This window comes from Panthera leo, chromosome A2 (assembly GCF_018350215.1).
Source record: "Panthera leo isolate Ple1 chromosome A2, P.leo_Ple1_pat1.1, whole genome shotgun sequence".
Taxonomy (NCBI): Eukaryota; Metazoa; Chordata; class Mammalia; order Carnivora; family Felidae; genus Panthera; species Panthera leo.
In genome coordinates, this window is record NC_056680.1 from 123,061,835 (window position 1) to 123,080,119 (window position 18,285).

General features: G+C 38.7%; 1 protein-coding gene across 5 annotated transcripts in view; it reads left to right on the forward strand.

Annotated features, from left to right (window-relative positions):
* Positions 1-18,285, forward strand: part of BBS9 (Bardet-Biedl syndrome 9) — a 434,296-nt gene that overhangs the window by 354,369 nt on the left and 61,642 nt on the right. For all 5 annotated transcript variants that reach the window (XM_042921788.1, XM_042921820.1, XM_042921795.1 and 2 more), the window contains one exon: positions 17,867-18,089. In XM_042921788.1, the coding sequence (XP_042777722.1) occupies positions 17,867-18,089 (223 nt within the window). The remainder of the gene's footprint in view (positions 1-17,866; positions 18,090-18,285) is intronic.

Sequence of the window (18,285 nt, forward strand, 5' to 3'; positions counted from 1 at the left end):
GTTGGCACATTGTGTAGCATTTTGCCTTACTTTTTCTTTTCTTTCAAAGTTCACTTAATATCTTTAGTAGATATTATCTACTATTTGAAAAAGAAAAGCTTTATTGCGTTCTTAAGAGTTTAACAGTTACCTTCCTTAGCATTGAACTTTCAGATCCCCTGAGAAAGTTAAGGTGGAAATTTACATCAGTGGGGGAGGAGATTTGGACCTTCAGCCTTACTTTTTGATTGATTATTCCTTTTACAAGCTGATATGGAAAGAGAGACTTATTTTTAACATTTTCAACATGGTTCATGTGAGAAAACAGATGTTTATAATAGGAAATCCTATTGTGTGGAGGGACTTATCAAGACTCACTTACAAGGCTTGAAGGCTTCTACGTCACGGGTCAGATTTGATGTAAGGGCCATTGTACCTCCTGTCTGGATTGAGTGATGACTGAGATGGCTAATCATTGCTGTTATTAATGTCCTCTTCTTAGAAGGCAAACAAAAGGAGGAAGTCTGGTGTCAGTATCAAGTCTGCCTTTAAGACTGTTGAAGTATCATCACAATTATAAATGTCTATGGGAACCTAGTGGAGAAAGTAAATATTTTGGTATTCCCCTTGATCTTAGCCAACAAGATGAACATAAAAGAATTAGTTCATGTTCACAATGGCCACATACTCTGTGCTGTTTCTAGTTGCATGCAACTGGGGTGTTATGTAGTGGTATAGTTTTCCACTTCACTGGTGTTGAGTAATGCTTATCTCAGAGCCTTTCTGATAACTTGCTTGCTGTTTTAAAAATTGAAATACATCAGAATAGGAGCCAAGTAGAATGCAGTATACAAGTGATGGTGTGTAATCTTTGACGTTTCCCTTAAGTATATCAAATATGAAACAGTACTTTAACGGATGCCTTTAATATTATCTATGCATTCAAGGGTAGAGAGACTAAATAAATGAGCAAAGAATTGATTGATTGAAGCTTCACTCTCACTATATGCCATCCCCAAATCTTTGTGAAGCGAAGTGTGGTTTAAATATAAATGACTAAGTAAAATTCACACAACCATGGTGAGGAAAATAATGATCATCATCATCCTCATAACGCCCACTGATTTGATTCATGGCTAGAAGTGTATTTATAGTAATGTAATTTCCCTAAAATACCTTTACCCAACTTAGTTTGAGTCTACTAATTATAAAGAGATGATCTTGACATGTCTGGGACATTACACGCTTTTGGAAATGTACATGTGGAAATTGTGGACTCTTTCCTCTAAAACTAGCGCTCTCTGTGTGCTATAACCACACACAGAGCTGCTCCAGGGTCAGTCACTCTGGACTGCTGTTGTTCATTTGGAAATGTTCCTCAGAAACCCCTTTGGCTTGCATCCTTGTTATTCTACCTGGCTTTCTGTGGTGGCATTTGTAGTAGCCTTTCTGCCCATGTCTCTGCTCTGGTACTCCCTGCACCTCACTGCTAGACTCAGCCCTATGCTCTGTCGTCACACGTCTGCTTGCATACTTTCTGTGGCTCTCTGCTCCTGGTTCAGTTTGCGCTCCAGTGCCAGGCATTCAGGACTTTCAGTCACTTGGCACCACCACATCTTCTTTCTAAAACTCAGCTTCTGTGACTCCCCAGCTTTCCTGCTCCGTTCTGGGAAATCTGACTTACCATGGGTACACAACTTCTTTCCAGCATGCCAGGGCTAAGAGTGCTTTTTTCTTCACCTAACATAGTGTCCTCTGTTTACCCCTCTATCCACCCTCATTAAGAAGCAGATCAATTCTCATTCCCTCCTTATTTATTCTGGGTTACATCCTCTTGTGAATTTCACTTGGGGGTATGACATAATTTAGCTCTCATTATGTATTCTGAAATTGTCAATGTGTTTGTCTTGTATTCTAATAAATGTAGGGACAGATTCTTTTACATCCCCACAGACTTAAAGCTTAAATTAAGCATACAGTTGGATATAAATATTTAGGGATTGCTTGATACCCCATTTATTTTCATAGTGTTCTGCACATTTACAGATTTGTCTTCAGCAACTGTATAGTTTTATTAGAAAAGGAAGCATTCTCCTTCCATTTTGTACCACCCCCTTTTTTGCAAGCAACTTCAAATATTTTGGAGTTCTGCAAGAGTGCATCTTGAGCACTCCTGTATGGATGGCAAAAGATATAGGTAAATTGATAGCCAGACCACCACACATGTATTTATCTATACCTATATTCATTCACATGTCCTGTAATTTAATCCAGTAAACACAGAAATTTTTAATCTGACCAGTGATGAATATATGCAAGTGAAAACATTAGGTATGCCTCACCCATATTGATTTAGTCAAATTTAGCAATAAATAGTGCTGATAGATGTGTAGTAAAATTTACATACCCACTTCTTTCTATAGGCTTTCCAAAGCGTCCTCTAGGAAAAGGTAGGTCATAAAATGAATCTAACACTTGGCACCAATAATCTAAGTTAATGCATTGGAAGTAGTAAACTAAAATCCATTTAGTTTGTTTTTATAATTATGGAATGCTGAAAGCAACCTAAATGCTTATAGTTGGACAGTACAAACTATGGTATATCAGTTGAGTAGAAGATTATGTCACAGTAGGGTTCAGATTTTTTTTTTTTTTTTTTTTTGGAGCAAATACTTAACTAGCTCTATGTCCTTAAGCAAATCATGGAACTCTCTAAGCATTGGTTTTCTTATCTGTACAGTGGTGAGCTAGACAAGACCCCAAGGACTGGTTTTGCTTTGAAGAGATGTGAGAATGGCGATTTGGATTTTATTTCAGCTTGCTTTCACTTTATATTCCTACTGAACCAGTAAACAAATGGTACAGAGGAAGAACATGAGGTTAAGAAAGGGAGTGAACTTGGCTCTCCAGTGCCTTTCTCATGAAGGCATGCCCAGAGTTTGATGGAAAACACAGTTTGCACAGGGTGAGGAATCTGCCAGTTCAGAGGTGTTTAGAACCAGAGGCTCACTGTCTTTCACACAGTTAGTCTGGGAGAAGGGCCATGTCAGTGTCTGAGGAGTTGTTCCACATGGAATTTCTTTTTTCATTGCAGGTATATCCTTTCCTCTACTATATTCTTTTTATTGTGTAATCTGGCCTTCATTAAGTTTGGCTGTGGCCTGCTACAAATGATTTACTGAAACACAATAAACATTGAATGAAAAAATACATAAAGCAAGGTTTTTCTTCCTTAAGAAGACATGTCCAAATTCTTTTTATTTCATTTTTTACTTTTTTACACAAAGTAACTGAAAATTACCTTGCTTGTTTTGGTCTCCATGAAGTAGACCACATGCTGAGCCTCCCTTGGGTGTTTTCACCATCATTTTCAAATTCAGGGTTTGATGTTTAGTTATATATATCATCTGGAAGACCAAAATACCACTACTGTTACTCCTACTACTGCTAGTACTACTACTATTACAAATACAGAGGTGCTAAACCATGTTTCAAAAAATTGCATTACATGTGTGACCTCAAAGGTGTGCAGGTATTATGAGGATACCCTTTGTATACCTCTGAAGAGTCCTATGAGGACTGATTGAGATAATGTACATGAAATGCCAAATGTGGGGCCGGGCATATGATGATCATCCAAGAATTATTAGCTATTAATAGTACTACTGGCTTTCAATAATAATGTGCTGTAAGTTACAGCAGTATTTTATAGACCACTTAGGAAAAAAATACCTGTCAAACTATGACATAGTGTTCTTTCTCTTTTAACTTTTTTTCCCGCAAAACTCTGAAGGGTCATGTAAGGTTTTTAGTAAGTATTGAAGGAATTCTTGTAGACTTATTTAGACATAGTTTATCATAGATTACTCTCGTGTCTGAAGATATAAGCAACATAAATTGGTTAAAGTGTTCCTGAAACTTCTCCACATTCAGAATTTGATTCTCTCCACTCATATGTTTTCCCACATAGCATTGTCCTGTGTGCCATATGTGTGTCCTGTGTGCCGCGAAGAGCTCTGTTGATGCAGCATTTAAGAGTGGGCCACTGTTGCCTTCCTGATTTTCTTCTGAGCCTCTGATATCCATTTAATTTTAATTTTTTATTAGAGAGAGAGAGTATGTGTGTATGCATATGAATGGGGGTAGGGCAGAGGAGAGAGAGAGAGAGAGAGAGAGAGAGAGAGAGAGAGAGAGTGAGAGAGTGTCCCAAGCAGGTTCCAAGCTGAGTGTGATGCAGGGCTTGATCCCATGACCCTGGGATCATGACCTGAGCTGAAATCAAGAGTTGGACACTCGGCCAACTGAGCCACCCAGGCATCCCCTGATACCCAGTTTTAACACTTTCCTTTTTGACTAAGCTCAAAGCTTTACTTTTTCCCTCGTTTGAATCCTGTGTTGCTGGAAGTTAAGCAGCTTCCATCCAGAGTTAGCAGGAAATTTTAGGCAAATTGATGTTTATCGCTTAAACGATAGTTCTGTGTGATACATTAATTAATCAAACCACATCTATTCCAGAGATTTGGTCATTTCTCCTACTTCAGTTACATTGCTTGGCATAGATTTTTAATGTGGGTGCATGTATCTCAGTAACAAAGGGTAACACATTTCTTCTATCTGTATCTTCTTGTCTTACCTCCTGGAAATCACATAGCTTTTGCTTTTGCAAAAAAATACAAATTGTTGTCATTCTTCTGTCATGAATATATGCTTCACTAATTTCAAATTTGTACTTCCGACTGCCCTATTCCAACTTTTTTATTCAGTGAATCATAGTATATTTTAAAAGACAGAGGCTCCTGGGTGGTTCATTTGGTTAAGCATCTGACTCTAGATTATGGCTCAGGTCATGATCTCATGGTAGTGAGACCAAGCCCCACATTGGGCTCAATGCTGGACATGGAGCCTGCTTGGGATTCTCCCTCTCCCTCTCCCTCTCTCTCTGCCCCTTCCCTGCTCTTGCACTCTCTCTCTTTCTCTCTCTCTCTCTCACAAAAAAATATATATAGTATGACAATCAGTTAAATAGGAGAGTCTGAGCATTGTATATATGCCAGGTGAAATGATAATGTAAGAACCGCTGGGACAAAGGCTGTGCATACACAGGAACTGACAGTGATAGCATAGCATGACTGGAGCCTAGAAGCCAGCAGTTGTTAGATAAGATACTTCCCTATGTCAGGGATGTTAAAAAGTGCAGGGAAAACCTAGAATTGGTGGAATGTAATTGTAAGAACAGAGTAAAAGAATGATAATTTTAGTCATTCTTTATTACGAGTTAATTTGTGAGTAATTTGAGTTGGGGACAGGAAGTTATTGAAAAAAGGAAGACCTTGGTTTTCCACCTTGAAGCAGGCATCCCTGACCAGAAGCAGATTTCACATAAATCAGAAAAAAATCTTACCAGTTGCGACTTTTTGAACAAAAAGTCACGAATAAGCTGTGAAAAGTAATGACTGTTGAGTACCAATTGCTATAACTTTTAATCTGACAGATTTATAAAATCTGAGTTTAAATTTTGCTGATATGTTATTTATGAGAACTGCAGGAACCCAGATCTTCTCTCCCACCACAGTGAATAAGAATATGCAGATGAAATAACTGATATTGTTAGCAGGAATATGCTTCACTTTCTGCATTTAGAGTAGCAAGAGTTTCCATTTTCCTGGAAATAAAATCTGATTTCTGTGGTTTAATGGCAGTGGTTAGTTGTAGTTGCTTTCTAACCCATTTGTTCTAAATTCAAGGTTATAAAATTTCTATATAGTTTTTAGCAATCTCAGAACCAAGTCCTATAAGCTTCACTAAAAACAGGATTTCCCCTTTTTGTAGAGAAAAAAGGAGAGAAATCACACACACACACGCACACACACACACACACACATACACACAGAGGCCTGCCTCCCACAATTCAAAATAATAAAATTAACTTTTATTGAGCATTATTATGTGTTAGATATTGGCCAAGGACTCTGCATATGCTACCCCATTTAATCGTATGTGTCTTTGAAGTAGAGGGTTGTAGCAGATGCTGTGTGTGATCTGCCCATATCTCTTCGCCTCCCACCGTTCCTACAAGCTTCTGCCTTCTGAACATCTGCAGTTCTTTGCCTGTGGACTCTTCCTGTTTGGCCAAGTCTGTACAGCCTCTGTGTTCATTCAATGATTGGTGGGAATTGGTAGATTAATACCCCAGCCCTCTCGTCCCTCTGGCTGGGAAAATTCAAGGTATGTTCTACACCACCTCTCAGAGTAGTCCGACAAGGTTGCACCAGTTGCCTGTAGTGGTAATTGCTCGAACGCACAGCGGTTTATTGGCTTCTCTTCCTTCCCAGTCTCACTTCCTCACTACCCCCTGGCACTTTGTGGATCACCTCTCAGGTAAACCATTTGTGCTCACATCCTTGTCTCCTTGTATTAGTCCCAGTTTACAGGTGAGAAAGTATGCCCACAGTCACACAGACAGAAAATAACATCCAGGCTTTGAATCTAAATTAGGGGGCTCACAAAAATTAACAACCTGATTTAAGGGGGAAACTTTTTTTTATAAGCACAAGTTTTAAATAATTACTACTACTACTACTACTACTATTATTATTATTATTATTATTACTAGAAAGTGTGACCAGGGGAGAGGGAAAGAAAGAGAGGATCTTAGGCATACTCCATGCTTAGTGCATAGTCCAATGCGGGGCTTAATCCCACAACCCTGGGATCATAACCTGAGCCAAAATCAAGAGTTGGACATTCAACCAACTGAGCCACCCCGGCACCCCAATGGGAAGACTTTGACCAGGTGATCTTACTGAAGTTTTTTTTTAATTTTTATTTAAAGTCATGTTAGTTAACATCCAATATAATATTAGTTTCATGTGTACACTATAGTGATACAACAGTTCCATACAACACCCAGTACTCATCACAACCAGTGCGCTCCTTAATTCCCATAACCTATTTTACCCATCTCCCTACCTACCTCCCCTCTGGTAACCATCAGTTTGTTTGCTATACTTAGCAGTTTGTTCCTTGGTCTGCCTCTTTTTTTCCCCCCTTTGATAATTTGTTTTGTTTCTTAAATTCCACATGACTATTTGGCTTAGGAAAATATTTGCTAGCTCCATCCATGTTGTTGCAAATGGCAAGATTTCATTCTTTTTTATGGCTGAATAATATTCCATTACATATATATACTATGTCTTCTTTATTCATTCATCAGTCGGTGGACACTTGGGCTGCTTCCATAGTTTGGCTGTTGTAGATAATGCTGCTATAAATATCAAGGTGCATATATACCTTTGAATTAGTGTTTTTGTATTCTTTGAGTAAATACCTACTACTGCAATTGCTGGGTCATAGGGTAGTTGTGTTTTTAACTTTTCAAGGAACCTCCATGCTGTTTTCCAGAGTGGCTGCACCGGTTTGCATTCCTACCAACAATGCAAGATGGTTCCCATTTCTCCACATCCTTGCCAATACCTGTTGTTTCTTGTGTTGTAAATTTTAGCCATTCTGACAGGTATATGATAATATATCATTGTAGCTTCGATTTGTATTGCCCTAATGATCAGTGATGTTGAGCATCCTTTCATGTATCTGTCAGCCATCTGTATGTCTTCTTTGGAAAAATGTCTTTCATGTCTTTGAATGGAAGAAGATATTTGCGAATGACATATCTGATCAAGGGTTAGTACCCAAAATATATAAAGAACTTATAAAAATCAACACCAAAATTGAATAATCCAAATAAAAAGTGAATAGAAGATCTGATCATACTGTAGTTTCACTCTTATCCAACTTTTTCAAGGTTAAGTGTAACTTATATTTTGTATTTCTGCCTACCTGTGTTGGATTCTATACTAGAAAATGCTGACAAATTTGACTTATTTATTTCACATAGCACTGGAATGAACTCAAACTATATATCCATATATATATATATATATTGATTTTCCACAAAACTGAAGGGAAGTTACCTTATTATGTAGACAAGTATAAAGACATTCTATCTTGAATAACTTATTGACAGATAATTCTTGATGTTATTCTAGGAAGGGGGTTAAAACAAAATCATTCCAAAAGCACTTTACCTGTAATTCTCTCTAAATTTTGTTTTCTGGATCAGTATATTTTTGTATACATTCTTATGTTATTAGTTGAGTGAAAATTACTTGAAGGTAGGATCCTTATCTGATTCACCTTTTTTTTAACCTCACAATATTTAGTACAAAGTCTTGTATCAGTTGGCTCTGAATAAATATTTTTAAAGTAAATAAATGACTGCATGGACTCAAATTCGTATTTTATTTTTTATTTTATTTTATTTTTAATTTTTTTTTTAACGTTTATTTTTGAGACAGAGAGAGACAGAGCATGAACAGGGGAGGGGCAGAGAGAGAGGGAGACACAGAATCTGAAACAGGCTCCAGGCTCTGAGCGGTCAGCACAGAGCCCAACGCAGGGCTCGAACTCATGGACCGTGAGATCATGACCTGAGCCGAAGTCGGACACTTAACCGACCGAGCCACCCAGGCGCCCCTCAAATTAGTATTTTAGTAAATGGACAAAGACATTTAAAGTTAGGATCAATATAGTGATAAACATACCATCTCGTAAATAATTACTATTGAACTTTGAGATTTGTGTTGCTGTGTTTCTGTGATCATTGTGAAAAATGACACTAACACTGAATCTTGTGCCACTCATTAACTTCAGATAACATTCTAGATACCTTTTCTCCAGACTTCTCCAGAATTGTTTGAAAGAAAACAGAAACCTAGTATATGGACCTTCTTGTAGCTGTTTCAGATTTATTGGTGGCCTTGACTAAGAAAGAAGTAGGTAGTCACAACTTAAAATAGTGAAGCTACTGGGTGGTTTTGAAAAATCCAAACTAATTAAATGGAGGAGACAAAAACAAAGAAAAGGATCCTATACTTCTCACACTTAAATCAGTGGTTTCATGTATTTTTGGACATTTTCTCCTGAGTTTGGTCATTCCTTGTTCTTTGTTCTTTGATATTGTTAAGAACACAGCATCATCAGGGGAGAAGTTGATGCCTTTGTTCACATGTTCTTCTCTTGTCCTAGCTTTGTTAAATTTTCCCCAGATTCCATCAGATACATGGGTACTTAGGGAGTCTATAACCCCATGTGTCTTATGATTCTTTAATAGGGTGGCTGCTTCAGGTATTCTTAATAGTGAGTCCCTGAAATGACTATAATTCAGAGTCATCAGAGTCAAATCTGACCATTGTTATGTTTTCAGGGGACATGGTGTCCTAAGACTAGTCCTACATGTCAGTTTCAGTAGTTTATGCAGGTGCTAAAGCTTTGGTGGGCTCTTCTATAAGTTTGACCCATCCAAACTGGCATAGATCATACTCAGCAAAATTTTATTTAATCATATGCAGATTATTCATTCACTTGAATCCAGAAGCTGATTTAAATTTTGGTTCTGTGAATGTGTTGTGACCATAAATTTTCTGGGAGAAGACTCATATGAGATTTTCAAAGCCCAGTGTAGTAAAAGGAGCCTAAGGTGATATGATAATAGATTGAAAGACACACAATGAAATAGGAAAGAAGTGCTCTGTAGCATAAGTGGTCAAGATTTATTTTTCAATTTTATTATTATTTTTTAGGATAAAAGTAACATTTATTTATAAAAGAACAATAAACAAATACACAAATGTATATACCAATCCATCTAAGTAACTAAGTATATACCAATCCATCTAAGTAATTGCTTAACTAAGTTAAGCAATTGTGGTAGTTTACAATGTGATCTCAGGCTGATCTCTGAAAATACCACTTGTGTTTTTACTGGATACTATGCTAGACATGAATTTTCTTTTTTTTTTTTTTTTAATTTTTTTTTTTTTTCAACGTTTATTTATTTTTGGAACAGAGAGAGACAGAGCATGAATGGGGGAGGGGCAGAGAGAGAGGGAGACACAGAATCGGAAACAGCCTCCAGGCTCTGAGCCATCAGCCCAGAGCCTGACGCGGGGCTCGAACTCACGGACTGCGAGATCGTGACCTGGCTGAAGTCGGACGCTCAACCGACTGCGCCACCCAGGCGCCCCAGACATGAATTTTCAACGTAATGTTAGGTAAAGGTTAACAAATTTAATTCTTCTCTGAAACCAACATTCTTTACTTTCTCCCTCCCATCTCCACCCTTTAGAAGGCTCTCATTTTTTTTTAATGTTTATTAATTTATTTTGAGAGAGAGGAAGAGAGAGAGTAAGAACAGGGGAGGGGCAGAGAGAGGGAGAGAGAGAATCCCAAGCAAGTTCCATGTTGGGGTAGAGAGCCGGACACAGGGCTAGAACTCATGAACTGTGAGATCATGACCTGAGCCAAAATCAAGAGTCAGACACTTAACCAACTGAGCCACCCAGGTGCCCCACAAGTCTCTCATTTTTGACATGGAACCATATAAAGCTCTGTTCTGTCTTCTTCAAAATCTAGAGAATAAAAGGCAGATAAAAGCGGGGGATAAAAGGCAGGGGGTTAGAGCCCCGCAGTCCTGGATTCTGTCACAACTCTTCCTTTTAACAACTGTGTCATTTGCAGTGAAATACCTCATATCTAGACCATTAGCTGGAAGTTGTAATGCCTGCCTTCATAGGATGATAGTAAGAATTAACCAAAATATATTTGTAAAATTTTCAGCACATTTTCTAGCACATAAGAACTTTTTACTATTGTTGCTCTTGTTGCTACTATTTCTGGGGCTATTTGCAGGAACCAGCCCAGATTAGGTACCTTTTAGAGAGAACTCTTACAAGTAAGAATGATAGGATGGAATTAAGTACATACAATTGCCAAATATGTCTGAAATCTATGAGCATCTGCCAAGGAAAAACCATCTTCTGGGTTTTAACTGATAAGGAAACCAAAACCTAGAGAACTAAAATAATTTTCCCAGAAACAAACAGCTTGTAAGGAAAGGTGTCACAATTCAGCTTAGGTCTTCTGACTTCTAATCCAATGTATTTTTCATGATCCATGCTGCCTCTTAAATGGAAAGCTTAAGCAAGCATAAGTCATTAGCGAGAGGTGGTATAAGTGAAGGATCCATGATGCATGCTAGGCTAATGACTTCAGAGGGAAAAGCAGCCTCACAGTCAGGACTTACCTTCTTGGGCCTCCAGTGTCTCCTATCACTAACTTGTCAGCTTTTCTGTGCCTTAAAAAACATGATTTTTATATATTTGTTTCTAGTTATTTTCAGTAGGATAATTGGTCAAAATGATCTAATCTACCATTGCCAGAGCAACTTTCTTCTGGGATCTTCATTATCAATCTATTTGATTTTCCAGTCTTAATGTTTGTGTTTTGTTTTGTTTTGTAAATTCCTTCTGAATAGTGCTTGTTGATCAGGAGCTTTTCCTGAAGCAAACATTAGTGCTTAGTGAAGGTGGTTGGCTACTTGGGACATCACTGATATTTTGTTTTGTTTTGTTTTAAAACTGAACATTGTCTATCTGGGATCAAGTTTTATGGTAATTCATGTGATCTACCGTATATAGCATTGGAGTCAGAATGGGAATACCAATCAAATGCAAAACATAAGCTTAAACAAACAATCAGAGTACCTTGGTTTGAAGCAGTCTTGTGCTTTCTGCTTGTATTGCAGCTAAATTCTATGAAGGTTACTTGTCTTCTGTTCATCAAAGAATTTTTAGATTGTCATCCATGAGGAAGCAATGTGCTTCATTTTTCACAAAGCAGTGGTGATAAGCCCAGTACCCTGTTTTACTTTTGTTTGAAATGTGAATTAGACTTTTACAGCTTTTGAATCATGTCAAGGAAGTAGAGAACTCCAAATGTCCAATAAATCACTTCAGATTAAAACTTTAAAAGAATGATATTGGGGAATGTTTCATTTTATTGGTGATGGGTTGAAAATTTAAAGCTGATTTTTTGCAAAGCTTTATTTTACAAAAACTGTTGAATATAATAATGTGAAACTTATTAAGATGCCATAGAGGCCATATAGCTTGGTGTCTTTTTTTTTTTTTTAATTCTTGAAGGTTTGTGTTCATTATTTGGTCATTTTTCCTGTTTTTAAAAATTCCAGTATAGTTAACATTCAGTGTTACATTAGTTTCAGGCATACAATATAGTGTGATTCAGCAATTCTAGACATTGCTCAATGCTCATCACAATAAGTGTGCTCTTAATCCCCTTTTATTTTATTGTGTTTTAGTTTCAAAGAGCTGTTTTACTTTTCAGGGTAAATAGCTCAACATTTTGAGCCCTCTGCATGAGAGAAAGATGCACTGAGTATAATCTATTCTTTGGAAATAAACTGAACCCAGATAAATCCTGAAAAATTCTCTCATCTTCCAGAATGTATAATTTACAAGTATAGCACTAAATTTTGTTTGTCCTCAATTTGCAATGACCCTTCCTGTGATTATCTTTAGGGTATCTTGGCTAAGTATGAAACTCTACAATATAGCACAAAGTAATAATGACCATAAGGCTCCATAGAGCAATCATGAATACCAAAGACTTTTCTTTGTGCACCCTTTACATCTTTTCAAGAGGGAATTTACTTCTCTTTGATATAGTTCTTTTTCAGATAAATGAATATGATGTAAAGGTTATCTTACCTTCAAATGTATAATGTAAGACAAGCTATTTCTGAGAGTTTTCTCTCCGCAGCTGAAATCTGGGCTATAGCTGCATAATCTCCATTTGCTCCTTTAGACAGATCTCCTTTTTTTTTACATTTTCTCTCTCCCTTAGAACTGACTGTGTGCACATTTGGTGATGGGGTTTTGTGGTATTTCCCCCTATCCTACTATAGTTAAGGATGTGGTAGTGCTTCTATTATAAACATACATTTGCAGAAGTTTGTAATTTGAATAAAAGTTTAAAGATGTTACTTTGAATATTGGACTTCAGTGGTGTGTTTGTATTTTTTGATTTTTTTTTAAATTTTTTTTTTCAACGTTTTTTATTTATTTTTGGGACAGAGAGAGACAGAGCATGAACGGGGGAGGGGCAGAGAGAGAGGGAGACACAGAATCGGAAACAGGCTCCAGGCTCCGAGCCATCAGTCCAGAGCCTGACGCGGGGCTCGAACCCACGGACCGCGAGATCGTGACCTGGCTGAAGTCGGACGCTTAACCGACTGCGCCACCCAGGCGCCCCTGTATTTTTTGATTTTTTTAAAGTAGGATTGAATATGCATACTTTTTTCATAGTATCTTCCACTTACGATTTCAGAGTGCCTTACCATTCACATAAGATTGGGATGGCAAATAGGGTTATTCCTGTTTTATGGTGACCTCAGATATAGCCCACAGAGATTAAGTGATTATCCTAAGGTCTTACAGAGAAGGGGAAGTTGAGGTGAAGGAGGTGAAGTCGGAACCTAGAAACCTAGAGGCAGCTGTCTTCAACCCAATTGTTTTAATACACAGGTGGTAGGAGAATACTCTTCTGGTTTAATTTTTTCTTTGGTTACTTTGGTTGATAACCCTAGGAAATTAACTTTACAAATGTGGTCAAACTTTCTGCTTCTCACTATTTCTCATAAACCGCTTGCTTGTGCTGGTGTTTAGGCACAGTGACCAGGGCAGACTAGCAGAGCAGTTAGAGCAGAAGTTGGAAATTCAGCAGTGGCTGCCTGCTTTCTGGATAGCAAAAAGTGTAGCTCAGTTGACTGTCTTCAGTCAGGAGGAGGAACAGAGAAGAGAAGCCAAGGCCTTGAATTTACAAAGCTGACTCATAGAAATGAGGCATCATCTGGTACAGAGAGGCACCTGGAACCAGCATGGGGTATAGCAGCCTCAACACAGGCAGGTGAAACATGAAAACTGAGCACTGGGAAACCATGTTGGCGGATGTGTGCAGCAGACAACTTGGCATTAGAGAAGTCAGACAGCAGGGCCACACCTGTTGGGTCCAGTTCCGTGGAGGGCATTTGGCAGGGGTAAGGCAGCCCGGTCCATAAAGGAGTAACTTTGTAAGCAGGCTCCCAATGTAGGGGCTCAGGTAGAAAGGGCTAAGGCAGAAATGAAGTTACCACATGGGGTTGAGCCTAGTCCTTGGGAACAAAGGAAAACCCGAATTATCAATATTAGACTAGATAAAGTAAGCACCAAAAACCTGGTAAATAAATTAATTTCTAATACCGACATGGATTATAAAGAAGATAAAACAGAGTAACATGTGCATTTAAATTTATTTATTGACACATTATTTATTCACACATTAATTAATTAATTTAACTTCCCACCTGCTATTGTTTTCTAAAAACCACACATGGGATTTGAGAAGTAAAATCAAATCAGTTCTTACTAAAGAGCACATGCTTAGCAGTTTCTCCCCTTCTAGATAACTTTTAGGGCAATTTTCCCAAAGTTAGGATTTTCTTTCACTCTCACAGTTAGAAGAGGGAAAATATTAGTACAATTGATACTCAACTGTAAAGGATAAAGAGTAGGTATGTGCATGGTGTCTGTGTGTGTGTGTGTGTTTAGGCGTTAAGACTGAATATTAGACTTGTCAATTTAAGAGCTATAAATAAAAGTGGTGGATTCAAACACCAAAAATATGGTTAAAATAGCTTACCTTTAAGGTACTTCTCACACTGGCAGATTATGCATTTCCGCATAGTCCTGGTTCACATTTCCTGAGGTAAGTATGCTACATGTTTGGTCGTTGAATTATCACTGTATTTTTATTTAATAAAACTCTCATTTCAAAGGCTCTTCATTTTTGTCATAAACTTTCCTTTTATTATCATATTTGAGTTTATGTAGCAATATAGTCCTTCCAAATAATAATCTTATATTTTAGTAGCAATCCTTCTAAAAAGTATTGGCATCGTGCCTCATTATATTAAAGAAATAGCCATGCCAAATACCTAAACATGACATGGTTTTTGACTTGATCTGAAAGTTGGCAGTAAGAAAGAAAATTCGTAGTACCTCCATGTTAACTAAATGCCATATCTACTTAAATGATCTAATATGCTACTGTAAGTTATGTATGAAAATAGTAGTTTGCTTAAACAAATAGTCTATAAAATGGTAGGAACTGTTTCAGTGCTGAAATGACCACAGAGCACACAAATGCCAAATTATATGCAAAAGATCTTTCCTTCTTATACTCCAGAGGTCTTTGTCAATGGCTCTGAAAGAACTTGAAAATATGTCCTCTCAGATGACATCTGGTTTACTATTTTGTCTTAATTCGCCTTTTCCCATTATCATTGAAATACAAATTCCATTTTAGATATTTGTCTAGATTTTGGTAGTTGTATAGAGATGCCTTTGTGGTAACTACTGGTTCATTATTTAGTGGTTTGGAGTAGGAAGCTGTTTTTACAGTCTTTGACATCTCTTGAAAGGATATTCAAGATGAGTGTAAAGTAATTAATTTGTATCCTAATTTGCCTAGCGGTGTCTATAATGGGTCAGTAAAGTAAAATACCTTGATTTCGGCAATTAGTGGGGAGTTCTTCAGTGGACATGTATAGAGTCTGCCCTTAGGTCTAAAGAACCAACTGCACAAGCCTAGAAGGAAGATGTGTGGCAAGTATGAAAAAGGTCTAGAGTTTAGTTTTCTGGTCACTCATTGTGAATCAAGAGTTGATACAGTTGCCAAGAGAGCAGAGACAACCAGAGGCCAGGCTGGCAGGGAGAATTGCCTGTAAATGGGAAGGATGGCTATTTCCTAACCTGGACTCCCATCCTTAGCCTGGTGTCTTGGGGTCAGTTTAGGGTTCTCTAGTTAGCTGTATAAATTTTTTAAGTGTTTAAAATTGGAGCTCATTCAAAGACAAGTGGTCAGGATGGAGAGAAAACTTGAAACCATGTTTATATTAGGAAGAGCTGGAGGAACTGAGGCTGTTTATTCTGGAGGCGAGGGTACAGAACTGCTGTCTTCACAGATATAAAGGACTGTCATGTAGAAGAGAGGTTAGATTTATTGTGCATGGCTCTGGAGGGTAGACTAAGGGCCAATGGGGCAGATTTTGGCTCGGTATGAGAATAGTTTTCTGCTGGTTACACATGTCCCTGGAAGTAGTGAACTGCCTCCAAAAGTTGTAATTTTGGACTGTGTGAAGACAACCATGCCTAGACAGATGGTTGCTATTGTATATGGGGTCCTAGGAAAATCCCACAAGACTGGACTAAAGATCTCCAAAGTCCTCCCAGCCCTAATATCCTAGTTCTCTATCTTACCATGTCTCTCTCTGTCTAGCTAACATATTTCTTTTTTTTTTTTTAACGTTTATTTATTTTTGAGACAGAGAGAGACAGAGCATGAATGGGGGAAGGTCAGAGAGAGGGAGACACAGAATTTGAAACAGGCTCCAGGCTCTGAGCTGTCAGCACAGAGCCCGACGGAGGGCTTGAACTCACTGACCGCGAGATCATGACCTGAGCCGAAGCCGGCAGTTTAAACGACTGAGCCACCCAGGCACCCCTTTCTTTCTTGATCACCCTCTGTTTATTAAACATAGTGCTAGGGGTATGGAGAATGCCAGGCACTCTGGTGGGGAAACCAAATACACAGCCAGCCACCACAGCACAGGGTAAGGAGTAACCTAATCCAATTTGCGTAGTTGAAAGACAGCTCTAGCCAATAAGGTTGAGGATGGAGCAATGCAAATAGTAGATCTCTGTGGCTGGGTGGGGGGCGGGGAGGGAAGTGGGGAGGGCGAGGAGGGTGGAAGGAGGTGGGGGGGAGTTTTCTTTCTGAGTCTCAGGTTTCTCACCTCTTATATAAGGGGCTTGGACTATTCTGTAGCATTCTATGTGAATAAATTCACTCAATGTCTTCCTCTGTATTTTCATTTTGATTGTCAGGCCTGTGGAGCTCTAGGTTTTGCCAACCTCTGGGTATAAATGGAGTCATATTGGCAATAATACCCAGATTTCACTCGTGCTTTCATATTCCCACTCGTGCTGTTTAGGACCTACAGACCTCTATAAAAGTTGTACCTGGCTGTCTCTAGGACCCCCCAGGGATGCGCCATGGGAGCTTATAGCCGACCCCTCCTGCTTCTTGCCCTGTTGTTATCTGAACCCACCTGAGGGTGGTTCCTCCTCATGCCAGTTCTGCCAGTGCTGGTACCCTCTATGCTCACGAAGAGGTCCCTGCCCAACACTGTTATTCCTCGAATTACAGCCTTCATGGTGCTAAGGGGACACTGCACTTCTTGAGGTTTTCATTGTAGCACAGCCATATGGTCCCAGCAGAAGTGGGGTAAATGTCCCACTTTCTCACTTTCTGTCACTTTCTGTCACCTGGGCAGTGAAATGGGACTAGATAGGCTTGTGTCTCACAAAATCTCCCTTGAAATAAACTCTTCTGGTTTCTGCCTACAACCACAAGGCTGTGGGACCAATAGCTGTGAGAGACGCCAGGATTTTCTCTACATTCCAGTTTCCCCCAAGATATTCAGAGGACCTCCCTGTCCTGGCCAGTACTCCTTCAGCAGAAAGATAAGGCAAAATGAACTATAATCCTGGCAGCTTCAGGATCCAGGTCATCAATCATACCTATACCTGGGATTATTATTATTGTTATTTATTATGTCTGGCACAGGGCTAAATGCTTTTCATATAGCATCTCATTTAATCACCCCAGCCTTTGGAGCTGCAGACTAATATTAGTATCCTCATTTGTAGATAAGGATGTGACTAAGAGGAATTAAGTAACTTGCTCCTGATCAAACAGCTGTTAGAGCTAGAATTCAAAACCAGACTGGTATGAAATATTCCGGAAACCAGACTCTCAACAGGTCCCTAACACTCGGACGTAAACACTCAATTTTCTAACTTGATGAACAGTAAGTGCCTACTTTGCTCATTTGTCATCTTTGCCTAAATTCAAAATCGGCTCTTGTATCTAGGGCTGGGAAGAAACAGTGGATGCTGCCATTTCCCACCTCTTGAAGACTTGCCTCTCAAAGAGTTCAAAGGAGCAGGCTTTGAACCTCAGCAGCCAGCTGAACATACCCAAAGACACAAGCCGACTAAAGAAACATATCACCTTGCTCTGTGATAGATTAGCCAAAGGTGGACGACTCTGCTTAAGTACGGATGCGGCAGCCCCACAGACCATGGTCATGCCAGGTAAGAGCTTCATCCATGCTCCCTAAACACAACTACTTTACTCAAATTAAAGGAATGCGCCTGAGGTTGTATTTGGGGTTTACATTTCATATTAAAGTGATGATAGCCAAGAAAATTGCTTTCACATTTCCCCTCAGATATCCCAGGGTAACCACTTGGATAAATATTCCTGGGGTATTTGCTTGCTAGACATTTC